The sequence below is a fragment of the Mustelus asterias genome, chromosome 18 (assembly GCF_964213995.1).
Source record: "Mustelus asterias chromosome 18, sMusAst1.hap1.1, whole genome shotgun sequence".
Taxonomy (NCBI): domain Eukaryota; kingdom Metazoa; phylum Chordata; class Chondrichthyes; order Carcharhiniformes; family Triakidae; genus Mustelus; species Mustelus asterias.
Window position 1 is genome coordinate 3020927 of NC_135818.1, and position 27879 is coordinate 3048805.

Sequence of the window (27879 nt, forward strand, 5' to 3'; positions counted from 1 at the left end):
TAATGAATAATAACTGAACTAAACCACAGGCAGTTTATACTCAAGCAAACCCCCAGTTTGGCTTCCTATAAGGTTTCTACTTTGAAATATTTATGCAGGATCCAGTTACCCAGGACAATAATTGTTAAGGTACTCACTTTATATTCTGAAATTTTGTGTTCTTCAATTTAACATAATTAGACTGGCTAATTGGAAATGTCATTAATTCTAAACACACACACAATAGAAGGTACATACACAAGCAGACCCTGACACCTTTGGGGAAAACAGGAACAGGTGACCACCTAAATAAAACGGGGCCTGTGACTGATAACTGGTCAAAGAGCTGGCAAACACTCAGCCTGAACAACCCAAGCCTTTGTCTTGTGAGCCACAGAACCGTGCAGCATGGACCCCAGGAATGGGAGAAGAGGTTTCAGAGTTCAAACCTCTGCATCATTTGTGTTCATCTCAAGATGCTGCTTATGAAGCTCTGAATCAGAACTAAACACCCAACGTGTCAACAACACCAGGACCAACTCTTTGCAAATCCCCAGGCTCACAAAATGCAGAAAAGTCAAAACAACCAGCGTGTAATGCAAGCACAACAGGGTTCAGTTCAAGAGATGCATGCTGTCCAAAGACAACAGGTTATACAATCTTGGCCTAAACTCAGTCATAAATAAATAATAGCCACTTAGAGAAGGTATTAGAATAGACATGTTCTAGAGGGTGCAGGCCCAGTTGGAGGGGTGGGGGGGACACATTCAACTAAAGAAACATTAACCACAGGTCTAAAGGATCTATTCTTTGGCTATATAGCAGCATTCCACACATCATACTTCAACCACAGGGATGGCTAACAATACCACTGCTAATGCTAACCTCTATGAAGAACTGGGAATTCCATAGAGTCCCGACAGTGCAGAAGGAGGCTATTCGGCCCATCGAGTCTGCACCGACTCTACAACAGAGCATCCCACCTAGGCCCTATCCTTGTCACTCCACATATTTACCCTGCTCATCGCCCCCCCCCCCTAATCTGCACACCTTGGGACATTACAGAGCAATTTTGCACGGCCAATCCACCGAACCTGCACACCTTTGGACTATGGGAGGAAACCGGAGCACCCGGAGGAAACCCACACAGACGCAGGGAGAACGTGCAAACTCCACACAGTCACCCAAGGCCGGATTTGAACCCAGGTCTCTGGCGCTGTAAGGCAGTAGTGATAACCACTTTGCCACCACCTTAATATTTCCCTTCAACAGCACAGTACACGGTGGGAATTCTCAACCGAGTCATCACAAAACTCTGCCAACTTGCCTCTATGCAGCACAGCCGACAGGAGCGTGAATACACTGCGCCCTTTTGTTGCTCCAATTTCAAAAGGGCAACAGGAAGTGGTCGGCAGCTGTTTACTTCCTCCTCCTGTAAGTAAAAGTGGCAATATTTGGTTGCTGACGCATCTCACCTGACAGAAAAGTCGCCCCTCCTTCTCTCGCTGGACCAGATTAGACAGATAGCAGCGAGTGACTAGATGAGAATCGTCCATCACTGTGTTGAACCACCTTCGAGTTGGCAGGAGTGCCTTTAAGAAAATACATAAGTGACAAATTGACCAATGGACCTTGTTTCATTTCAACTAACCAAAGATCCCATTTTGTAATTCCTACATGAATTGCACACATATAAAAATATTTAATCAAATATTCAATTTAATGTCAGTCTGCTAGTCTTAGAGCAGACAGAGCAGGCTATTTTGATTTGTTAACCAAGATTAATTTAGAATTTATACACGCATCCTGTGATTATAGCAACTACTCACCTCCAAATCGATCATTAGTTCAATAAATCTCTCACAATAATGAACCCTATCCATGCCGTCCGTTCCTATGTTATAAATAAATAAGTTAATATAATAATGCAAGATGTGGGTCTACGTCAGTTATCTGTTCACACAAACTTCATGCAAAAAGGGAGAAATACAAGAGTAGTTAGATATCTGGGATAAACCTTGAGTGAACATATTTAATTGAGGGCTCGAAGGGAAATGGGATAAAGAGTCACAATGAAAGAAAAATTACAGCTATTGAAAGATATATTGTGAAGACATTTTGCACAAGATTATTTCCTGAATGTGGAAGAGAGGCTAATGAGAAGTCGAAATGGCAACAAACACTCACTCACTATAAAATAATTGATATTTAAATGTTTGATTTGATTTATTATTGTCAAGTATTAACATACAGTGAAAAATATTGTTTCTTGCGTGCTATACAGACAAAACATACCGTTCATAGAGAAGGAAAGGAGATAGTGTTACAGTCATAGCTAGGGTGTAGAGAAAGATCAACTTAATGCAAGGTAGTCCATTCAAAAGTCTGACAGCAGCAGGGAAGAAGTTGTTCTCGAGTCGGTTGGTACGTGACCTCAGACTTTGGATCTTTTTCCCAACGGAAGAAGGTGGAAGAGAGAATGTCCGGGGTGAGTGGGGTCCTTAATTATGCTGGCTGCTTTGCCGAGGCAGTGGGAAGTGTAGACAAAGTCAATGGATGGGAGGCTGGTTTGCGTGATGGATTGGGCTACATTCACGACCTTTGGGTGGGTTTCAGATAGAAAGTCATAAAAACATAATTGGGATTTGAGATTTATATATTTTCATAGACTTCTTACAGTGCAGGAGGAGGCCCTTTGGCCCATCAAGTCTGCACGACTCTTACCTAGGCCCTATCCCCATAACCCCACATATTTATCCTGCTAATCACCCTAACTTATATATCTTGGGCCAATCAATTTAAACTGCATATCTTTGGAGTGTGGGAGGAAACCGGAGCACCCGAAGGAAACCCATGCAGACATGGGGAAACTCCACCCGAGGCTGGAATCGAACCCGGATCTCTTGCGCTGTGAGGCAGCAGTGCTAACCACTGTGCCACCCCTATGTGTGAGAATACGAAATGTAAAAGCAAGGAAGAGAGGCTGAATTTGTACAAGACATTGGGTAGATCACGATTGGGATACCATTTGCAGTTCTGGGCATCCCATTATAGGAAGGCTGTTAGAACGATGTAAAGAGTAAAGATTCACTGGAAGGATACCCAAAATGAGAAGCTCCAAGTGCGAAGATAAGGTTGGAAATTAGATTGTTTTCACAGAAAAGGTTATGGGAAAATCTACCAGTCACTAGTTCCAAAATGGTGATGGGCTTTAGAGGAGTAAATGTGAGATTGTTTCCACTGCTGAATGTGGACCATCAGAAGAATAGGAGGAGGAATTTGGAAGAAACCTGTTCCCACACAGAGGTTCATTAGACCATTGGAGGTTTTACTACAGGAGGCCACCAACTCAGATTATAATATCATTGTAAAAGGAATTGGAGAAGTATTTGAAAAAGAATATGAAAAGAGTGCATAGGGGGCGAGGAAAAGGGATTATCACAATCGGATGCAGTTGTTGAACTAGCATTGGCACAGATATAGAAACATACAAGCTAGAAGTAGGAGTAGGCCATTCAGCTCTTTGAGCTTGCTCCGCCATTCATTTTGATCATCAAATTCAATACAAAAACAGAAATTGCTGGAAAATCTCATGAATCTGATGAAGGATCATCCAGACTCAAAAATTTGGTTCTATTCTCTCCCCACAGATGCTGTCAGAGTTGCTGAGATTTTCCAGCATTTTCTGGGTTTTTTCCAGATTCCAGCATCCACAGTATTTTGCTTTTATCAAATTCAATATCCTGATCCTGCCTTCACCCCATATCCCTTTAGCCCCAAGAGCTGTGTCTAATTACTTCTTGAAGTCACACAACGTTTTGGCCTCAACTACATTCTGTGGCAGTGAATTCCACACATTCAGCACCCTCTAGGTGAAGAAATTTCTCCTCACCTCAGTCTTAAGAGCCAAAAGAACCTTCATGTGTGTTGTAAATTCTAAGATTTCTAACACCATTACAAAGAATATTCATGTTCAGAACTTGAACGTTGATTGCTATTAACTACTAAATTTGAGTTTTTAATTAAAGCTATAAATGATGTCTCCAAGTTTGTATAGAATAAATCTTTAGGAGAATCTTCATCTTATGCTAAAGGCTGAAATATAATTTCCCATCATCCAAAGCAGCTGCACAGCACACTCTAGTGGCAAAAAAGAATGACATAACCTCAGGGGGTTCAATCTATCATCACCAATATGTGCAATCCTATTTCTCTCTCACCTGATAAGACACATCAGCAAAACTTATGCAGAGTAAATTTTGATTGAAGCAGAGTAGAACTATTATGAGATTAAACTAAACAATTTCAATGTAAATTAGTTTTATATTGAGCTTTACCATCCTGTATCTAAATTTAAAATGTTTTATTAGAGATAGAATCAAAGCTGTTGACTTAGTGGAAGAGTTAATAGGCAAGAAAATGAATCACGGCAATTGGAGATTTGCATAAAATGTTGTTCTCTACACAACTGTCATGAATTCTAATATCCATTATTTTTATAGCTTAGGATAAGGGAGGGCTGAAAATTCCAATTCAATCTAATCCATAACTCAGCTAAGAGAAACATCCAAAACTAGAGTGATAATCGATTCATATTTTCACAAGTTTCATTTATAAAGCACACAGGCTACGGCAGCGTTTTAAAAAAAATTAGACGGCTCAGAATGCACAGGTGTCAACAAGTGGGATTCAGTTTGTCCATCAAACACTCACACGCCACCGAGCAAAAAAGAGTGTGCAAGCCATCTTCATAACATGGAAACCACGCTGAAATGTTCAATATTGTATGCAGTGCCCCCAAAATTCTAATGGTGTCGCCAGGGCTACCTTCAGGTCGGGTGCTGACACCATTGTGAAGTGTGCAAACTGTGCAAATAGACAGCATCTCTCAGGATCAAGCTGAGGCTGGTCCTCTCTCTGATCAGGGAGCATCCAGATCCAGGAGCCAGTGCAAGAGTTCACCTTCATGACACGATCCTGCCTCCTGTCAGTGTGACCTGTTCAGTCAGTTCCCTGCTCATGCTGGTGACACAATGCTGAACCAGGCTGCTCATGAACCTGCAGCAAGGTCACACCCTGGCTACTCCCTGAAGCCACTGAGAAGGGCTTCTCCCCAAGAGGTTCACAATAGCAGCATGTAGTCAAGCGCCACTCGGGTCCATGGCCCTTATCCATCACATCTGCACCAACAGCACCAGGGTAGATTTAAGTACAGCACAAAGTGTAACTAAGGATAGACACACCAGTTATAAGTTATGCACCATAGAAAGCATTCTTTCTGGTTGTATCACAGCTTGGTATGGCTCCTGCTCTGCCCAAGACTACAATCCACCACGCAAACCAGCCTCCCATTCATTAACTCCATCTACACTTATCGCTGCCTTGGCAAAGCAGCCGGCATAATTAAGGACACCACACACCCCAGACATTCTCTCTTTCACCTTCTTCTGTCGGGAAAAAGATACAAAAGTCTGAGGTCACGTACCAACCGACTCAAGAACAGCTTCTTCCCTGCTGCCATCAGACTTTTGAATGGACCTACCTTGCATTAAGTTGATCTTTCTCTACACCCTAGCTATGACTGTAACACTACATTCTGCACCCTCTCCTTTCTTTCCCTACATACGGTATGCTTCGTCTGTATAGCACGCAAGAAACAATACTTTTCACTGTATACTGATACATGTGACAATAATAAATCAAATCAAATCAAGAAGCTCTATGTGCACAGTCCACTTTGAGATATGGGCCGGAAATTTATACTTTCACCCTGCGGGGAGACTGACCCCTGATTTGTATGTGATTTTATGGTTCAGTGTACAGGGCCTCAGAGGGGAAGCCTACTGTTGTCCCTGTTAAGTCCTTTAAGTGGCCATGTAATGCAGTTTTAACATGCAATTCGGAGGAATGGCTTGATAAATGGCAGAATTGCAGGGACAGCTGGTTTTACTCTCATGTTCCCGTTGTTGATATCAAAACCACTCTGGGGACAGGTGCTTCGTCTGCGTACAACAATCCCACTAAAATGTATTGTGCAGCAGACATGCAACCCAAATTTCAGTCCACTACACCAAAACGACAACACTTTTTACAACAAAGAGAATCAGCATTTTGACCCCACTTGTTAACATTTGATCAGGGAAAAGCCAAGAGAGGGACTAACAAAAGAAGATTGCACAGTTACCTGACAGAGGAATGCTTTTTAACACGCCAAGGAACTTGCTGATCAGACAAGAAAGGAATCGCTTTTCTTGATTTGCCCTTTATGTTAAGAAACAAAGATAACGTTGGTGCATTATTTTCAGTGCAACACAAAGTGACTTCACACTGAGTAGTATTTTCTGAAATTCCATCCTGTTAAAAAAACTCAAAGCAAACGCCAGTGAAGAATAGGCAATACCTGAGCAGACAGTAGCTGTTTTACCAGGCCGTATGAATAAACAGAACACCACAAAGACTATACTGACCCCAGTTTGATAGAACGGACAGTCCAGAAGTCACAGGCGATACTAAAATAGACTTACTGTTCTGCGGATTTTTCATCCATTTTCTCTTCCTTCTTTTTAATTAGATTCCAGAATTTCCTCAGCTTTGGGGTTTTTTTCAATTCATGTTCAAGTCGTGACTAATAAAAATACAGGTTTAATGTTAACAGTTTAGCAACTTGCATTGAGTTGATCTTTCTCTACACCCTAGCTATGACTGTAACACTAAATTCTGCACCCTCTCCTTTCCTTCCCTACGTACGGTATGCTTTGTCTGTATAGCGTGCAAGAAACAATACTTTTCACTGTATACTAATACATGTGACAATAATAAATCAAATCAAAGCTAATCAAATCAGTGAGACTCAGGAATTGTGTCCCAGTTCCATGCTTTAATTAGCAATGCCCTTAATTATGTCAAAGATAAACTAAGTATTTCAAGCAATGGGAGAGTATCTGATGAAAGACAACAAATGAATTTCAAAGAAACTTCTCAGCAAAAAGGTGTATGTCGTAAAGCTGTGCAGCATTATGGGGCAGCACTGGGGACCCGGGTTCAATTCCAACCTTGGGTGACTGTGTGGAGTTTGCACAATCTCCCCGTCTCTGCGTGGGTTTCCTCTGGATACCCCGGTTTCCCCCCCACTCTAAAGATGTGCAGGTTAGGTGGATTAGCCATGTGAACGTGTGGGGTTAGAAACATAGAAACTAGAAGCAGGATGAGGCCATTCGGCCCTTCGAGCCTTCTCCGCCATTCATTTTGATCATGGCTGATCATCAAATTCAATATCCTGATCCCGCCTTCCCCCCATATCCCTTTAGCCCCAACAGCTATATCGAATTTCTTCTTGAAATCAGACGTTTTGGCCTCAACTACATCCGGTGGTAGTGATTTCCACACATTCACCACAAATGGGGTTATGGGGATAGAGCGGGAGGAGGGCTAGGGTAAGGTACTCAGTCAGAGAGTTGGTGCAGACTTGATGGGCTGAATGGCCTCCTACTGCACTGTAGGGGTACAATGAAATCCCATTCTCTGAAATTGTTTCATGTCGACTTTGAGCGATCACTGAACTTACCACAAGTAGACATATCCACATTGGAAGAGATATCAGCCGCTGCACCTGTTCCCGGATTAGATCTACTTCCTGAAACAAGGTATTTCACTGGTTGAAAACATGTTCACAAACAACACTGTTTACGCTGATAGAAACAATGTTTTATCGACTAATACACCGGCAAATAAATGCTAATTTCCCTACAGCAGTACGTATCCCAACTCCAAATATATAACATTAGGAAATATGAATGAACAAGGCCACCTCAATTTATTATTTCAATGTTGCCTTTAAAACTCATTTATATTATAATAAGACTTTGTTCAGGAAAAAGACAAGTTTAATTGATATTAAAGAACGAAAAACCATCAGAAACACTCCCTCTAAAACTTTATACATTACTTAACAAAAGTCAAATTATCAGCAAAGTGCTAAACTCCTATCTCCAATGTTAGACTTGTGAATGGACCTGCCTTATATTAAGCTGATCTTTCTCTACACCCTAGCTATGACTGTAACACTACATTCTGCACCCTCTCCTTTTCTTCTCCGCTCTGTACTCTATGAACAGTATTTGTCTGTATAAACGCGCAAGAAACAATACTTTTCACTGTATCCCCACACACGTGACAATAACAAATCAAATCAAAGCCACAGAAAATACGTTTAAAGTTCTAAGATGCTCAGCTGAGCCCTCTTGTGGCACAGGACAGTATCAACCACATTCAAAGCTTCAGAACTCTAGAACAAAGAAACCAAATCTTTAATTCTGAAAATATTGTGTGTTTTGCAGTATTACATCTGACAGATCGGTAACAATCGAAGATTTTTCAACTTTCCTCAAAGATAAAATAAAGAACGCAATTATATTAAGCAAAAGTGAAATTGAAATAGTTTGAAACCATATTTTACACCGTCAGAGGACACAAAGGGCAAGATAAGCAGCAAACTGGAACCAAATGTTCCAACCTCTCAAAAATCAACTGGGTCATTTCTGCTTTTGACTTACACAACCCCGAAATAAAATCAACTATAACCCCTGACGCAAGGTGTTGGACATCCTGGACTGTTCAAGGATAGATAGCTGAACATCTTTGTGCTTTGGAGCAGCAGGTTATGAAGTGTCAGGAGCGGAATGGGTAACTTACCTTCTGATTCGAGAAGTAATTGCGCAAGGAGATAAATTACAGGCATGATGCAACCAAACATAGGAACCCGGGATGTAGGAGCAGTAGGCCATTCGGCCCTTCGAGCCTGCTCTGCCTTCCAATAAGATCATGACTGATCTGGTTGTGGTCTCAACTCCACATTCCTGTCTGTACCTCATAACCTTTGATTCCCTTGTTTATCATAAATCTGTCGAGAATAAATTCAATGACCCTGTCTCCACTGCTCTCTGGGGAAGAGAATTTGGTGACACAGTGGTTGGCACAGCTGACTCAAAGCGCCAGGGACCTGGGTTCAATTCCAGCCTTGGGTCACTCTCTGTGTGGAGTTTGCACATTCTTCCCATGTTTGTGTGGGTTTCCTCCGGGTGCTCCGGTTTCCTCCCACAGTCCAAAGATGTGCAGATTACGTGGATTAGCCATGTTAATTGCGCAGGGTTACAGGGATAGGGTGGAAGGGAGGGGGGGTGGAGACTCAACTTCCACTGCCTTTTGAGGAAGAGTTCCAAAGGCTCACAACCCGCAGGGAAAGAAATTCTCCTCATCTCGGTTTTAAGTGGACAACCCCTTAACTTTAAAAAGTGGTTCCTAGATCTAGATTCTGTCACAAGAAAATACATCTTCTTCATATTCACCCTGTCAGGAGTCTTCAGCGTGTTTCAATCAAGTTGCCTCTTACTCTTCTAAATTCCAGTAGATACAAGCTTAACCTCTCCAATCTTTTCTCTTAAGACAACCTGCCTATCCCAGATATGGAGCGGCACGGTGGCACAGTGATTAGCACCGCTGCTTCACATCGCCAGGGACCCGGGTTCGATTCCCGGCTTGTGCACGTTCTCCCCATGTCTGCGTGGGTTTCTTCCGGGTGCTCCGGTTTCCTCCCACATTCTGAAAGGCGTGCTGGTTAGGTGCATTGACCCGAACAGGCACCAGAGTGTGGTGACTAGGGGAATTTCATAGTAACTTCTTTGTAGTGTTAATGTAAGCCTTACTTGTGACTAATGAATAAACTTTACTTTATTAGTCTGGTAAACCTTCTCAACTGCTTCCAATGCATTTACACCCTTCCTTTAATAAGACGACCAATACTGTATGCAGTATTCCAGATGTTGTCTCACCAATGCCCTGCGAAACTGAAGCATAACCTCCCTACTTTTGAATTCAATTCTCCTCGCAATAAACATTAACATTCTATTAGCTTACCTAATGATTTGTTGCACCTGCATACTAACATTTTGCAATTCATGCTTCGGACACCCAAATCCCTCTGCTTTGCACTCTCTCACCATTTAGATAATATGTTTCTTTTATACTCTTCCAGCCAAGCGGACAATGCCACATTTGTCCACGTTATCCTCAGTTTGCCAGATCTCTGCCCACTCACTTAACCTGTTTATATCCCTTTGTAACTTCTTCACAACTTACTTTCCTGCCATGCAATCATCAGCAAATGTAGCAACCCATTCAAGTCATTTAAATAAATTATAAAAAGTTGATGCCCCAGCACTGATCCCTGTGGCACACCACTCGTGGCAACCACAAGAAGACCCATTTATGCTCCCTGTATTCTGTTAGTTAGCCAATCCATACCAATATGTTACCCCTTACACCATGAGCTTTAATTTTCCGCAATAACCTTTGCTGTGGCACTTTATCAAATGCCTTCTGAAAATCAGTACAGTACATCCACCGGTTCCCCTTTATCCACAGCACATGATTCCTTCATAGAACTCCAATAAACTGATTAAACATGGTTTCCCCCACAGAAAAACATGCTGTTGCTGCCTGATTATCTCAAATTTATCTAAGTGTCCTGCTATAACATCTTTAATAATAGCTAACATTTTATTGTCCAATGGTATATGGGGCAAAACAGGTTTATGGAGTTAGGTTGCAGATCAGTCATGAACCTACTGAGTGGTAGAACAGGTTTGAGCATATGTTCCAATGTTCCTATCAATATTAGTTATGATTGATTGAAAACAATTATTCGGAGGTGTGGAGAATTGAAGAGAGTGTCTCAGGCTTGAATGACAACAGGATTAAGGAACTAAACGGCCTGTTCCTATGTCCCTATCCATAATATGCCCTGTATACTACATTACAACTTGTCGTGTGCTCATCCAAAATGTGTTGTTATGAACCAGAGGAGGAAGGAGTTTGACTGATGTGATAAACTGAATATGTTCAATTAACTATTAATTTTCAATTAATATGTTCAATGGGGATGAAGTAGAAATGGTCGAGAGCTTCAAGTTTTTAGGTGTCCAGATCGCCAACAACCTGTCCTGGTCCCCCCATATCAGCACTATAGTTAAGAAAGCCCACCAATGCCTCTACTTTCTCAGAAGACTAAGGAAATTTGGTATGTCCACTATGACTCTCACCCACATTTACAGGTGCACCACAGAAAGCATTCTTTCTGATTGTATCACAGCTTGGTATGGCTCCTGCTCTGCCCAAGATCACAATAAACTACAAAGGGTCGTGAACAAGGTCCAGTCCATCACTCAAACCAGCCTCCCATCCATTGACTCTGTCTACACTTCCCGCTGCCTCGGAAAAGGAGCCAGCATAATTAAGGACCCCACGCTTCCCGGGCATTCTCTCTTCCACCTTCTTCCGTCGGGAAAAAGATACAAAAGTCCGAGGTCACGTACCAACCGACTCAAGAACAGCTTCTTCCCTGCTGCCATCAGACATTTGAATGGACCGACCTTGCATTAAATTGATCTTTCTCTACACCCTAGCTATGACAGTAACACTACCTTCTGCACTCTCTCCTTTCCTTCCCTATGAACAGTATGCTTTGTCTGCACAGTGCGCAAGAAACAATACTTCTCACTGTATACCAATACATGTGACAATAATAAATCAAATGCTTCATACTTACCAAACTGTTGAAGCAGTGATCAAGAAAGACCAAGAGGACAGTCTGTTCCCTTAAAGTAAGATCTTTATTTTCCTCAGCAAGAGACGCAGTTAAAATACACTTGAAGAAATAGGGAAAGTGTTCGGGCTTCTGTGTAAATGTCTAAAATAAAAAGGACACAAGGCATTTCATTAGATTAATGTGAAAATTGAATAAATCAGGTAAATCAATACCTACTGTACAGAAAAATATGAACGCGAGTGCAAACCATTTTCCATCGTGCTTGCAATGGTTCTGATCACACGCAGCTTTCAAAGCTGTCACTTGTGACGGATGCCAGAATTATTTTCTAAATGTTTGTCATTTTCAATTTGTAAAACTGAAATTTCAGGAGCCGTATTTCAGTTCTGGGATTTTTATTTTGTCTTTACCTTTTGCATTTGCTGCTAGAATTCAGTTCACATTGTGCTAGCTTCACTTTCTGCATGGAAGTATACCGGATGCCCAAGTATCAAACCCCCATTCACGTGTACGGGTCGAATGTCCTGACACTATATTCCAAAATTCATCCCCAGTCACCAAAAACAATCAGGAGAATCTCGGGAAAATAATCAAAAATGGACTATGCCTGATCAGAGCAGCAGTGTCAGGATACTCTCAACCTTTTGAACATTGAGACTAAATGCCGTGAGACACACCATTACAGTAGTTAATTTTTTCACATTAACTGTGTTCTTAATATGTTCTTAACATTAACGACTCAAGAACAGCTACTTCCCTGCTGCCATCAGACATTTGAAAAGACCTACCCAATATGAAGTTTTTCTTTCTCTACACCCTATCTCTAACTGTAACACTATATATTCTGCACCCTCTCCTTTCTTTCTCCCCTATGTACTCTATGAACAGTATGCTTTGTCTGTATAGTGCGCAAGAAACAATACTTTTCACTGTATCCCAATACATGTGACAATAAATCAAATTAAAATTACACGTTACTTGCGAAAATGTTGAGTCTCGATCCGACCTTTCTGTAAATCACCAAGGTGTATGAGAAGAGTACTGTGCAGCGAATAAAAGTGAGCGATGGAGGTGCACTGTATCACATTTCCATTGTTACTGCTTCTCAATAGAAGTTGCAGTTTGCTGCTGTCAGCTAAACACTGCAGTAATTCACAGGCTCTTTGTTAAAAAGCGATCAGCGGCAATAATGAATCTCAGGTAGGGGACTTTATGCATCGCCATCCAGTGAATAATGTGGTATCCCTCTGACCATCTTGTTTGTGACCTTTTAGCTTTGTCAGGGTTCTGCTTCCCTCCCCTTGGTCTTCTCTCTGCCTTCTATCATTCACCCCTTTGCCTCTCTCGTTGTGGTGGCTGCACGAGTGCTGTAGGTCAGTGCTACCCACGGAGACATTGCTGTGTGGTACCAGCGGGAAGGAGAGCCCTGCACTCCCAAACCCCAGACACAGTACTGATCCGAGTCAGTGACACAGAAGGGTCCAAGGGTCCAGCAGCACAGTACTGACCATGCGGAGCAGCTGGGCCTGGAGATGGAGGCAGGAATCGGTCTGCCCCAGCACAATGATGTACAGCACATCAGGAACAGCGCAGCACTGTGGCAGCAAGTTGCTGCCCTCACTCTGAAGTCCTCTGGCAATCGGAGAATTGTCTCGTGAATGCCACTCATTAACAATCGGGTTTGACGCTAACATAACCCCAAGCTGGCGAGATGCAAGCTCGAAACTCCTGACGGGATGCAGGCGGGCAGATGTTTTAATGAGCATTCATGAGATGCAAACAAATGCAAATGGCTTATGCACCACCTGTCAGCGGGCAGAGTGACCACTATTGAGAGAATTGCAACGTGATTTGACACCAGTGGGTTTTCAACTCTTTACCTTTTGCCAGATTCTCTGCGCTAGCCCACCACCAAACCCGCCGTGGACGGATTGGGAGAATTGCCCCCAACGTTTCCGGTTGTGATGACTACATCAAGATTAACTTTTATGAGGAAAGGTTGGGACTTTACCCATTGGAGTTCAGAAGAATGAAAGGTAAACTTATTGCAAGATCTGAGGGGACTTGACAGGGTAACAGACTTGACATCAGCCATGATTGAATGGCGGAGCAGACTCGATGGGCCGAGTGGCCTAATTCTGCTCCTATGTCTTATGCTCTAATGGGTAGATACTGAGAGGATGATTCACATTATGGCAGAATTTAGCACTAGGAGACACCGTTTATAAATGAGGGATTTCCCATTTAAGACCAAGATTAGCAGTTTCTTCTATCAGAGGGTGGTTAAGTCTTTGGAATTCCCTCCCTCCGTGAGCAGTGCAGCTGGGCCATTCGATTGCTTTCAGGCTGAACTAGGCAGATTTCTGACTGTCGAAAGTGTCACGGGTTATCGGGGTAAGACAGGAAAATGGACTTGAGGCCACAAGCAGACCAGCCATGATTTGGTTGAATGGTGGAGCAAGTTCAAGGGGCCGAATAGTCTAATCATAGAATCCCTACAGTGCAGAAGGAGGCCATTCGGCCCATTGAGTCTACATCGACAACAATCTCACCCAGGCCCTATCCCCGTAACCCCACATATTTAACCTGCTAATCCCCCTGACACTAAGGGGCAATTTCCCATGGCCAATCCACCTAACCCGCACATCTTTGGACTGTGGAAGAAAACCGGAGCACCCGGAGGAAACCCACGCAGACACAGAGAGAATGTGCAAACTCCATACAGACAGTGACCTGAGGCTGAAATTGAACCCGGGTCTCTGGCGCTGTGAGGCAGCAGTGCTAACCACTGTGCTACCGTGCCACCCCAGGGTAGATACTGAGAGGACTCTTCTCCTTGTGGCAGAATTTAGAACTAGGAGGCACTGTTTAAAAATGAGGGATTTCCCATTTAAGACCAAGATTAGGTCTTAAATTGAGGCTGGGCTCATACAGTGAGGCAATATGGGTAGAGCTCAGGAATAGGAAAGGTGTAGTCACAATGTTGGGCTTTACTATAGGCTGCCCAACAGCCAGCGGGAGATTGAGGAACAGATATGTAGGCAGATTTTGGCAAAGTGTAAAAGTAAAAGGGTTGTTGTGGTGGGAGATTTTAATTTCCCCTATATTGACTGGGACTCACTTAGTGCTAGGGGTGTGGATGGGGCAGAGTTTGTAAGGAACATCCAGGAGGGCTTCCTGAAACAGTATGTAGATAGTCCAACTAGGGAAGGGGCCGTACTGGACCTGGTATTGGGGAATGAGCCTGGCCAGGTGGTCGATGTTTCAGTAGGGGAGCAGTTCGGGAACAGTGACCACAATTCAGTAAGCTTTAAGGTACTGATGGATAAAGGCAAGTGTAGTCCTCAAGTTAAGGTGCTAAATTGGGGGAAGGCTAATTACAACAATATTAGACAGGAACTGAAGAATGTTGATTGGGGGCAGATGTTTGAGGGCAAATCAACATCTGGCATGTGGGAGGCTTTCAAGTGTAAGTTGATAGGTATTCAGGACCGGCACATTCCTGTAAGGATGAAGGATAAGTATGGCAAGTTTTGGGAACCTTGGATAACGAGAGATATTGCGAGCCTAATCAAAGAGAAAAAGAAAGCATTTGTCAAAGCTAGGAGGCTGGGAACACACAAAGCAAGTGTGGAATACAAGGAAAGTAGAAAGAAACTTAAGCAAGGAGTAAGAAGGGCTAAAAGGGGTCATGAAAAAGCACTGGCCAGCAGGATTAAGGAAAATCCCAAAGTTTTTATACATATATAAAGAGCAAGAGGGTAGCCAGGGAGAGGGTTGGCCCACTCAAGGACAAGGGAGGGAATCTATGCGAGAAGCCAGAGGAAATGGGCGAGGTATTAAATGAGTACTTTGCGTCAGTATTCACCAAAGAGAAGGACTTGGTGGATGATGAGTCTGGGAAAGGATGTGTAGATAGTTTGAGTCATGTTGAGATCAAAAAGGTGGTATTGGGGTTCTTGAGAAACATTAAGTCCCCAGGGCCTGATGGGATATACCCCAGAATATTGAGAGAGGCAAGGGAGGAAATTGCTGGGGCCTTGAGAGAAATCTTTGTATCCTCACTGGCTACAGGGGAGGTCCCAGAGGATTGGAGAATAGCCAATGTTGTTCCTTTGTTTAAGAAGGATAGCAAGAATAATCCAGGTAATTACAGGCCAGTGAGCCTTACATCAGTGGTAGGGAAATTATTGGAGAGGATTCTTTGAGACAGGATTTATTCCCACTTGGAAATAAGTGGATGTATTAGTGAGAGGCAACATGGTTTTATGAAGGGGAGGTCGTGTCTCACGAACTTGATCCAGTTTTTCGAGGAAGTGACGAAGATGATTGATGAGGGTAGGGCAGTGGATGTTGTCCACATGGACTTCAGTAAGGCTTTTGACAAGGTCCCTCATGGCAGACTGGTGCAGAAGGTGAAGTCGCATGGGATCAGAGGTGAGCTGGCATGGTGGATACAAAACTGGCTCGATCAAAGAACAGTAAGAAGTCTCACAACACCAGGTTAAAGTCCAACAGGTTTATTTGGTAGCAAATACCATAAGCTTTTGGAGCAATGCTCCTTCGTCAGATGGAGTGGTCTCTGTCTCCTCCTCCAGTGACCACTCCATCTGACGAAGGAGCATTGCTCCGAAAGCTTATGGTATTTGCTACCAAATAAACCTGTTGGACTTTAACCTGGTGTTGTGAGACTTCTTACTGTGCTTACCCCAGTCCAACGCCGGCATCTCCACATCGATCAAAGAAGACAGAGGGGTAGCAGTGGAAGGGTGTGTTTCTGAATGGAGGGCTGTGACAAGTGGTGTTCCTCAGGGATCAGTGCTGGGACCTTTGCTGTTTGTAATATATATAAATGATTTGGAGGAAAACGTAACTGGATTGATTAGTAAGTTTGCGGATGACACAAAGGTTGGTGGATTTGCGGACAGCGATGAGGACCATCAGAGGATACAGCAGGATATAGATCAGTTGGAGACTTGGGCGGAGAGATGGCAGATGGAGTTTAATCCGGACAAATGTGAGGTAATGCATTTTGGAAGGTTTAATACAGATAGGAAATATACAGTAAATGGCAGAACCCTGAAGAGTATTGATGGGCAAAGGGATCTGGGTGTACAGGTACACAGGTCACTGAAAGTGGCAATGCAGGTGGAGAAGGTAGTCAAGAAGGCATACAGCATGCTTGCCTTCATCGGCTGGGGCATTGAGTTTAAAAATTGGCAAGTCATGTTGCAGCTTTATAGAACCTTAGTTAGGCCGCACTTGGAATATAGTGATCAATTCTGGTCGCCACACTACCAAAAGGATGTGGAGGCTTTGGAGAGGGTACAGAAAAGATTTACCAGGATGTTGCCTGGTATGGAGGGCATTAGCTATGAGGAGAGGTTGGAGAAACTTGGTTTGTTCTCACTGGAGGAGGAGGTTGAGGGGAGACCTGATAGAAGTCTACAAGATTATGAGAGGCATGGACAGAGTGGATAGTCAGAAGCTTTTTTCCCACGGTGGAAGAGTCAATTACTAGGGGGCATAGGTTTAAGGTGCGAGGAGCAAGGTTTAAAGGAGATGTACGAGGCAGATTTTCTTACACAGAGAGTAGTGGGTGCCTGGAACTCATTGCCGGGGGAGGTAGTAGAAGCGGATACAATAGTGACTTTTAAGGCGCGTCTTGACAAGTACATGAATAGGATGGGAATGGAGGGATATGGTCCCCGGAAGGGTAAGGGGTTTTAGTTCAGTCGGGCAGCATGATTGGTGCAGGCTTGGAGGGCCGAAGGGCCTGTTCCTGTGCTGTAATTTTCTTTGTTCTTTAGCAGTTTCTTCTGTCAGAGGGTGGTTAAGTCTTTGGAATTCCCTCCCTCCGTGAGCAGTGCAGCTGGGCCATTCAATTGCTTCCAGGCTGAACTAGGCAGATTTCTTACTGTCGAAAGTGTCACGGGTTATCGGGGTAAGACAGGAAAATGGAGTTGAGGCCACAAGCAGACCAGCCACGATTTGATTGAATGGTGGAGCAGGCTCGATGGGCTGAATGGTCCACCCTGCTCTGTTTCTAATGTTCTATGCCTTGGGAGTGGAGTGACAATTTGCAACTGCTCACAACAAAAGCATAGAAATCGCAGGCTCAGGGTGGGGATTTTCCAGTTCTGCTCTCATCCAATCCTGCCCAAAGTCAATGGACATTTGGCTGGACCACTGAATCTCCCGCGGCGAGTCCTGCCACAACAGGGCTGGAAAACCATGACCTCATAACCATTTGGCGCAGCATTCCTGGGGGATGTCCTCAGGCTTCAAAACTGAACAGAACTTTTCATTAAAGATGAGGAAGCAACAGCGAGCTCTATAAACAGATAGACAATTGCCTCTTACCTCCCAAGCAGGAACATTTTCCCGAAATTTTTCATTCACCATACAACAAATGGACATCAGATAGGCATTGCTGGATACTTCAGAGGAATAGTTTGGCCAGAGATAATTCTCCAGGTACTGGCTATCAATGTTACAAAGAGAATACAAAGTAAATCAGAGGCTTATCATTCACCATAATATTGGTTCATAAATAATTCCATTAATGTTGTTTCTTGAAAAAAATATTCCAAACCAAGGAAAAATTACCTGAATTCAAGCAGCATAATTTTTCTAATTGCAAATCTGAAAAGTAAAAATATTTACTGTCGGCAAATATTTTTGACTCAATACCATGTAAAAATAATATTGCCTCAGCCCTGCCATCAAGATTAACGGGAAGGTACACGAAGTCTCGGGCACAAATTCCCTAAGTACCAAAGTTGACAGTGAAACGTGACAGAAAATGAACTTCTTTTAAAGTTTATTTATTAGTCACAAGTAAGGCTTACATTAACACTGCAATGAAGTTACTGTGAAATTCCCCTGCTTCCACATTCCGGCGCCTGTTCGGGCCAATGCACCCAACCAGCATGTCTTTCAGACTGAGGGGGGAAACCGGAGCACCCGGAGGAAAACCACGCAGACACGGGGGGACAGTGACCCAAGCTGGGAATCGAACCCGGATCCCTGGCACTGAGGCATCAGTCCTAACCACTGTGCCACCGTGCCACACTAAACTTATTTTTAAAAAGTTGTTAACTTTGATAAGTTTCTCTTCCTTTTGTTTAACAAAATAAGTTTTAAGAAAAAAAACTCAGGAAAATAAGGTGAGAATTCAACTGGACAGATCCACTGTTTCTTCCCCTCCCCCAAATTCAAAAGAATGATACTGAACGTGAGCTCATTTTCAAGACAAGCACTTCATTTGGTTTAGCACGAGGTCCTAATTAAAGTTTATATCTGGTTAGAAAACAAATCAAATGTTTAAATTAGGCCTTCCAAAACACAAGACTGGATTCTGTGGAGATAAACATGTTCATTCCGATGTTTATATCCTTGATTATACTCAAAGTGAAAGGGCATGTGGTGCCTCAAGTTGCAAAGCTGTTGCTCTCATTTCATGTTTACTTTGGAACATCTATTCTTCCCCAACCTTGTCATTTCAATAGCAGTGTAAAATTTATTTCCATTTCCTGACTCCGGGTCTTTTATGGAGGGAACCGGCACTTTTTCACGTAGAATGGCACATAGAATTTGAATGAAAAATACTCAAGTGCCAAAATTAAGACAAAAATAATGGCCATCTACATGATGTGATGCAGCGCATTTTTAGAACTCATAGATCCTTTAGCACAAGGTAGTAGATACACTTTAGAAAAAAGAATCACACAGCAATATGTGCAACTTACTTTGTCTTCACAATCTCTTTCTGATACACATCTTCAATGACCTGTTCCAACACAGAAAGGAAAGGAATTCATAATACTGGAATGAGTGAATTTATTTCCAATGCCTCAGCATGAAGACTGATCATTTTTCGTGTGGGGATATGAGATGAAAACAGATTTATTGAACCGTTTCTACGACACGTGGTACAACTAGATTACATTCAGAGTAATGGGAAGGAATTATATTGATCAAATTTGAATGTCTAATCTGCATTACAAGCTTAGGTTATAATAATCTCTGGTTATCTAAATCTGTAGCTGAGGTAAGCACTGTGATATTGTGTTGCTGCTTCCACTTTTCACAAAGGTTCTGAACAGTATACATGATTTGAACATAAGAAAACAAAGCATGATTTACCTTAGAATCAAATGTCATTTTTTTCTTTACGTGAGGTGCCCAATATCTATTTGATAGCTGAAAACATGAAAATCGACATTGTAAACACTTCCAAAGGCTTCAGTCCAAACTGACATGGTAGATCTGTGCAAGTCCATACCACAACTTTAATTGTATTGTCAGGAGGCATATTTTTGCCAGATACAACATCTAGTGGATTAAAAATAGATGTACTCTCCATGTTCCATTACCTGTGCCTCATTTATTAAGGATGGCCTCACTCACTCTTCATGAAATTCTTTACCTCTTTATTCAAATAGCATTTCTGGACAAATTAAAGATAAACAGAGAACTAGATATTTAAGTATTAAACATAATGTTTTATCCCAAGTAACATAAACTGGCACATCATTCGTGAGATCACAGAATCTTTACAGTTCCATCGAGTCTGCACTGGCTCTCTGAAAGATCCTTCTACCCAGTCCCATTCCCCTGCCTTATTGCCGTAACCTTGCACATCCTTTCTTTACAGATAGAAATTTAATTTTCTTTTGAATACCTTGATCAAATCTGTCTCCACCACCTTCTCAAGAACTTTGTTCCAAACTCCAACTGCCCTTTGTATGAAATCCATTTTCCTCATATCACTTTTATTCCTTTCGCCCATCATTTTGAATCTGTGCCCTCCAGTTCTTGATACTCGCTTGAGTGGGTACAGTCTCTCACTATTTACCCTGCCCATACCCCTAAGGATCTTGAATACCTTTCTCAATTCTCTACTCAGCCTTCTTTTCTCCAAGGAAAAACAGATCAAACATCTCCAGTCTATCCTCATTGCCACACTTCATTAATCCTGTAAATCTCCTCTCCAATTCCTTCACATCCTTTCTCAAGTATGGTGCCCAGAACCAGATGCAGTGCCCCAGATGAGACTTAACTAGTGTCTTATACAAGTTCAACATGGCCTCCTTACTCTTGTATTCAATGTCCCTATTAATAAAGTCCAAGATACTATATGTTTTATTAACTGCTCCCTCAACATGCCCAGCCGTCCTATGTACATACACACTGAAATTTCTCTGTCCTGCACCTCCTTTAGAGTTGTTCCCTTTATTTTATACTCTCTCTCCATGGTCATCCTGACAAACTGCATCACCTCACACTTCTCTGCATTGAACTTCATCTGCCACTTGTCTGCCCAATCCAACAATATTGTACTAAATCTTAAAAATAAAGAGTACATCCTACATGTGATCTAGAACTACTACAGCTATCACACATGACAGAATTTGATAGAGACATCACACAACCTCTTGTTTGAAAAGATTATCATCACAAATGGTGTAACTAAGTCCCTGATGAAAAAGATCTGGATTATATTTTTAGCACAAAATACAAAAATAGATTGGATGGAAATACTGATGTGCCATTTGCAAACCACCAGACCCCTTACCTGGGTAACATATTCAGCATTTATCTGAGATACAGTCGGTGCCACCATTTTCTTTCCTTGAGTCACAGACTCCATTTTCTGGTTAATCTGCTATCTGTCAGAGTCAGAACTGAGGAAATAATATAAGCTGTAAGAATCTGCCTTATCATCAATTAAAGTAAGAAACTGTAAAATTAAGGGAATATATAGTTTACTATTAGAGTCATAGAGGTATACAGCAAAGAAAAAGACCCTTCAGCCCTTTGCGTCTGTGCTGGTCAAAAACAAACCATCTAATTATTCTAATCCCATTTTCCAGCACCTTGGCCCATAACCTAAAGAATCATAAAGTAATACATATATTCACCAAAGTAAAAAAGTAAAAGTAATTTCCCATTTCGGCTCTTCAGAACTTGAGGAATCACCAAGTGTATCGGCATTATTGATGTGTGGGGGAGAAGACAGTTTCAAATTCAATTGTTTCTGGTTGGCTCAAGTATACAAAACATCGGGTGACTGTTTCCAGAATTACTGTAAATATTTGGAGATATGTTTTAACTCTCCCTTTATTAAAAATCCACAATGGATTAGCTGAGAAATTAATTTCAGTTATTTTGAAACCGATATGCATTTCATTTCTTTATGCATTTCACATCAGACTATTTACAGAGTCATGACTATTTCTAACCTGCTGCTGAAGGCCACCATTTGCACTTTAACAATAGACCCAACTGCTCATTCACAATAGTTTAGTTGCTACAAGAACACTAACCTAAACAACATTTTAAGGTAAACATAACACCAACCAGCCTCCCATCCATTGATTCTGTCTACACTTCCTGCTGCCTCGGAAAAGCAGCCAGCATAATTAAGGACCCCACGCACCCCGGACATTCTCTCTTCCACCTTCTTCCATCGGGAAAAGGATACAAAAGTCTGAGGTCGCATACCAACCGACTCAAAAACAGCTTCTTCTCTGCTGCTGCCAGACTTTTGAATGGACCTACCTCGCATTAAGTTGATCTTTCTCTACACCCTAGTTATGACAGTAACACTACATTCTGCAGTCTCATTTCCTTTTCTATGAATGGTATGCTTTGATTGTATGGCGCGCAAGAAACAATACTTTTCACTGTATGTTAATACATGTGACAATAATAAATCAAATCAAATCAAACAGTGAGGTAAAGTAAAAAGACAGGTATTACAGACCACACATTAGAAAGTATATATAGAAACATAGAGCAGGATTCTCTGGCCCTTCTCGTAGCGGGATCATCCTGTCCCCTGAAGGTGAGCCTCCCCAGCATTAGGTTCCTGATGGTGGGGTGGAAAAGCCGTGCAAAACGCCACAGACCTTGGCAGGACTGGAAGATCCCACGAGCAGCCAATATCAGATGCCTTTACCACCGGAAAATGTGCCACCAGATAGGAGGAAATCACAGCCATCGGACTTGGGAGCATTCGGCCTTTGAGCCTGCCCTCCATAACCCTCAACTCCTCTATCAAGAATCTATCTAACTCAGCCTTGAATCAATTCAATGTCACAGCCTCCACTGCCCCCGGGGAAGAGAATTCCAAAGGCTAATGACCGTCTACTTGACTGCCGATGCAAACACAATGGGCCGAAGGGCCTCTTTCTGTGCTGTAAAGACTCTATGACTCTAAACTCTATAACATATGACTCTAGAAAGAGGAGGGATTTGATTAAGGAAAGAATTTTACACCTGCAAAAGTGAAGTGAGAGGATACTAGTCAATTAAGGTTTTTTTTAATTATAGGTGATGTAGGTGTCATAACTATTCCTTTATTTTTTTACAATTTAATCCTATCAGTGACAATCCCACAACTATGCTGTGGATTCCATGGCCAGTGGCAGAGGAACAACATTCAGCCGTCTCTGTGACATGAGTTTCCCAATCCTGTTGTCCATTAGCTTCAAGTGAAGGGAATTGATTGGCGCCCAGTGACAGTGATGTCATCAATCAGGATAAGCAGCCAATCGCAGGGAAGTATTCTCACAGACAGAAAATCAAGTGGAATTATAGTGAAATGTTCACTTTTTATTAAAATTTGAATGAAAAAATGATTGGGACACAGACATGGGACTAGGGCCGATCCTGAAATCCCATTAACAAACACTAACTAATAAAATCATAATGGAGAAAATTGACATTCCACAAATATAACATGAATTTTACAGCATTACTGAGGCTGTTCGGTAGCAGTTATGAGCTCAGAGTGGACCACATTTGACAAACTGTTGCTCTCATCTACCCCTATGTCCCCAACCCCCTTCATCCCTATGCAACCATTTTCCACATCCCCTCATCCTCATAGCCCTCTCCATGTCCAGTCTATCTCCATATCCCTCCATATCCCCCACATATCTCCATATCCCCCCCTCACTCACTCACTCACCCCAAGTCCGTCCCCGCTCTCACTCCGCTGCTCCGCTGTCACCCTTCACTTCCGTCCCGCCCGCGATTCCCGTCCCCCGGCACCCAGAGCGCCGGCGCTCAGTTCCGGCTCCCAGAGGCTGGGCTCAGAGTCAGTGACAAAGTTTGAAACTTCCTGACAAACTTGTTTTTTTCAGGTTAAAGACTATTTTCTGCAAAGTCTTTACATCGTGTCCTGCGCATAAAGTATTGAGAAATGTCTGATCACTGCAACCCAGCTGGAATTAGAGCAGCAGATTGGGCAATGTTTAATTATAAAAGGGTTCTTGCTCAATCATGGTTTGAAATTCTCTTCACCCAGAAACTGGCCACACTCCTCAGCACAATATTCTCAGCTGTTCCTGCAGCAAGAAGCTTCTTCAAAATGAACTCATTTTCTTAAAGCCCACAGCCAATCTGAATACTTTTTTTCAGCTCAAAAAATATTTACTTCACATTGGAAACGGAATAACGTACGCTAACAAAATTTTATTTCAATTTATAAAAGCAAATTACTGCGGATGCTGGAATCTGCTTTTAATTTACACTTCTCTCTCCCCATGCAAAACATTGGCCGGAATTCTCCAGTCTCGTGCCCCCCGATACCACCACCAGTGAGAACGGAGAATTTGGCGCTCAGCCAAATCGCCATTGACAGCAGCGGGACTGGAGAATCCCAGCTACAGGCAAGGTTAGAGAATTCTGCCCATCATAACCCCTTCACAAATATCGGTCTCATTCTTGAATATTAGATAGAGTCATAGAGGTTTACAGAATGGAAACAGGCCCTTCGGCCCAACTTGTCCATGCTGCCCTTTTTAAAAAAAAACCCTAAGCTAATCCCAATTGCCCGCATTTGGCCCATATCCCTCTATACCCATCGTACCCATGTAACTAAATGCTTTTTAAAAGGTAAAATTGTACCCGCCTCTACTACTACCTCTGGCAGCTTGTTCCAGACACTCACCACCCTCTGTGTGAAAAAATTGCTCCTCTGGACACTTTTGTATCTCTCCCCTCTCACGTTAAACCTATGCCCTCTACTTTTAGACTCCCCTACCTTTGGGAAAAGATATTGACTATCTAGCTGATCTGTGCCCCTCATTATTTTATAGACCTCTATAAGATCACCCCTCAGCCTTCTACGCTCCAGAGAAAAAAGTCCCAGTCTATCCAGCCTCTCCTTATAACTCAAACCTTCAAGTCCCGGTAGCATCCTAGTAAATCTCTTCTGCACTCTTTCTAGTTTAATAATATATTTTCTATAATAGGGTGACCAGAATTGTACACAGTATTCCAAGTATGGCCTTACCAATGTCTTGTACAATTTCAACAAGACGTCCCAATTACTGTATTCAATGTTCTGTTTGAAACCAAGCATGCTGAATGCCTTCTTCACCACTCTGTCCACCTGTGACTCCACTTTCAAGGAGCTATGAAACTGTACTCCAGATCTCTTTGTTCTGAAACTCTCCCCAACGCCTTACCATTAACTGAGTAAGTCCTGCCCTGGTTCAATCTACCAAAATGCATCACCTCGCATTTATCTAAATTAAACTCCATCTGCCATTCATCAGCCCACTGGCCCAATTGATCAAGATCCCGTTGCAATTGGAAATAACTTTCTTCACTGTCCACTATGCCACCAATCTTAGTGTCATCTGCAAACTTACTAACCATGCCTCCTATATTCTCATCCAAATCATTAATATAAATGACAAATAACAGTGGACCCAGCACAGATCCCTGAGGCACACTGCTGGTCACAGGCCTCCTGTTTGAAAAACAACTCTCTACAACCACCTTCTGGCTTCTGTCAAGAAGCCAATTTTGTATCCATTTAGCTACCTCACCCTGGATCCTGTGAGATGTAACCTTATGCAACAACCTACCATGCGGTACCTTGTCAAAGGCCTTGCTAAAGTCCATGTTGACAACATCAACTGCATTGCCCTCATCTACCTTCTTGGTTACCCTTCAAAAAACTCAATTAAATTTGTGAGAAAAGATTTTCCACTCACAAAGCCATGCTGACTGTCCCTAATCAGCATCCTTCAAATTAAGAAAAAGAGGCCAAAGTTCACAATTTCAAGAACTAGACATAATTTTATCTTTAATTCACTTTAAGACTGCACAAACACATATTCAGGAAGATTCTCTGGGCAAGGTTATGTCTTCACTTCATGTAGACTAGTTTTGGGGCCATGGGTTTGAGCAGACAACAGAAAATTAAACTTTAGTAAATCTCACAACTGTCTTATTTATGAATGAACACAAGACCTAGCCTGGAGAATAAAATAGACTGTAAATGTACAAGATATTAACAATTTCCTCCTGTCCCCACTATATAAGTCATCTTCAATAAATCCAAGTTGTTTTTATTATACACTAGTTTTCCATGCAGGATGTCCATGGCAATCATCCTGTTGATTCTCAGTATGTGGCTTTCAGAATTTAATATTCAATCCAGGTTAATGGCCAACAGTTAATTCATTTCATTTTGTTTGGAGGCTGTTTGAAATACCATCTGTATTTGAAAACTTGGCAAAGTTAGTCTCCACATAAAAATGCACACCAAAGAGGGAGATTCTGACATAAAATCCCTTATTAAATGTACAGACTGTGCGGAATAAGTATGTTGCTCTAATGTTTGTAGACACTGGAGCCACTTTTACAAGAGGGGTGACTGTAGAGGATTTTTCATGCAGTTGTGTGTATGTCCTGGCATGGTTTTTGTGTGTGTGTGTGTGTCTGTGATGCGCGACAATTAAGCACGTGGAACCAAGGCTTCGATATTGAAGGCTTTAATTGTGTAACAATGGAACTACTAACACGAATACACCAGTTCAGACTGAAGGGGTCCTGCCGGAGCAGGGGGTCTTATACCTCGCCACCGGAGGCGGGACCCCACTGGAATGTGCCATGATAACACTTATAACAGGTAAACACCCTAACCCAACAACATTGTACAACCCCCACAGTAACAACACCCTAGCCCAACAGTAACATAATAACAACCCCCAGTGGTGAACCAACGATGGTTCACCACATTCACCCCTCCTTTAAGAACAAAAGGTGGCGGGGTGCAAGAAAAACAGGTCATATAAACAGACAATTCACAGAATTCACAAGTCCAGACGGTCTGGAGGACCGCACCGACGCTGTGATCTCCTCAACACCGGTTGCGAAACCGGAGCAGGTGCTTGTGGTGGCGTTCTTTCCAAAACAACGTCTGGCTGTCCCCTCAAGGACTCCCGGGCCGGCCGGCCCTGGTGAGGCGATGGTGCAGGGGATGCTGGAACCTTTGGTGGTGGTGGTGGTGGTGATGATGGTGGCGCCGATCTCCGAGTCTCAGGCAAGCTGTACATGGGAGTAAAAGTGTTATGCACTGGTCCCGGTGCTGACCGCGCCACGTCTGGGGAAGCAATGAGGAGGAGTGGATTCGTGACTGGGGGAATAGGAGCGACAGGAGTTGCTACGTCCCCTGCGGGCGCCAGGTCTCTAATGGAGACAGTGTCCTCTCGCCCGTCAGGATATGCCACATAGGCATACTGAGGGTTGGCGTGGAGGAGTTGGACCGGTTCGACCAAGGGGTCGGACTTGCGAGCCCTCACATGTCGCCGCAGAAGGACGGGTCCTGGGTACGTCAACCAGGCTGGCAATGAGGTTCCCGAGGACGACTTCCGAGGGAATGAGAAAATCCTCTCGTGGGGAGTAGCATTGGTTGCCGTACACAGGAGGGAGCGGATAGAATGGAGTGCATTTGGAAGGACCTCCTGCCAACGGGAGACTGGAAGGCCCCTGGATTTCAGTGCCAGTAAGACAGCCTTCCAGACTGTAGCATTCTCCCTTTCCACCTGTCCGTTACCCCTAGGGTTGTAGCTCGTGGTTCTACTAGAGGCAATCCCGAATGAGAGCAGGAATTGCCTCAAGTCGTTGCTCATGAACGACGAGCCCCTGTCGCTATGAATGTAGCAGGGGTACCCGAACAGGGGAAAAAGGTCACTGAATGCCTTGATGATGGTGGCAGTCGACGTGTCCGCACAGGGGACAACAAACGGAAACCGGGAATACTCGTCTATTATGTTGAGGAAATAGACATTCCGGTCCGTTGAGGGAAGGGGGCCCTTAAAATCCACACTCAGCCTCTCAAAAGGGCGAGTGGCCTTGACCAATTGTGCCCGGTCTGGTCGATAAAAGTGTGGTTTGCATTCTGCGCAAATCCGACAGCTTCTCGTCACTGACCTGACATCCTCCACCGAGTAGGGCAGGTTGCGGGCTTTGACGAAGTGGTAGAGTCT

General features: G+C 43.0%; 1 protein-coding gene across 6 annotated transcripts in view; it reads right to left on the bottom strand.

Moving 5' to 3' along the window:
* Positions 1 to 27879, bottom strand: part of aqr (aquarius intron-binding spliceosomal factor) — a 255999-nt gene that overhangs the window by 44744 nt on the left and 183376 nt on the right. For 2 of the 6 annotated variants that reach the window (XM_078233269.1, XM_078233265.1), the window contains exons 1-12: positions 23562 to 23825; positions 21162 to 21270; positions 19730 to 19786; positions 19333 to 19373; positions 18191 to 18226; positions 17945 to 18065; positions 11582 to 11722; positions 7544 to 7612; positions 6504 to 6604; positions 6164 to 6240; positions 1809 to 1873; positions 1455 to 1571 (exon numbers count right to left, since the gene is read on the bottom strand). In XM_078233269.1, the coding sequence (XP_078089395.1) occupies positions 1455 to 1571; positions 1809 to 1873; positions 6164 to 6240; positions 6504 to 6604; positions 7544 to 7612; positions 11582 to 11722; positions 17945 to 18065; positions 18191 to 18226; positions 19333 to 19373; positions 19730 to 19786; positions 21162 to 21236 (900 nt within the window). In that variant the 5' untranslated portion in view covers positions 21237 to 21270; positions 23562 to 23825. Of the gene's footprint in view, positions 1 to 1454; positions 1572 to 1808; positions 1874 to 6163; positions 6241 to 6503; positions 6605 to 7543; positions 7613 to 11581; positions 11723 to 17944; positions 18066 to 18190; positions 18227 to 19332; positions 19374 to 19729; positions 19787 to 21161; positions 21271 to 22497; positions 23826 to 27879 lie in introns of those variants that run through there. The other 4 variants (XM_078233266.1, XM_078233267.1, XM_078233268.1 and 1 more) reach the window with 4 other exon arrangements.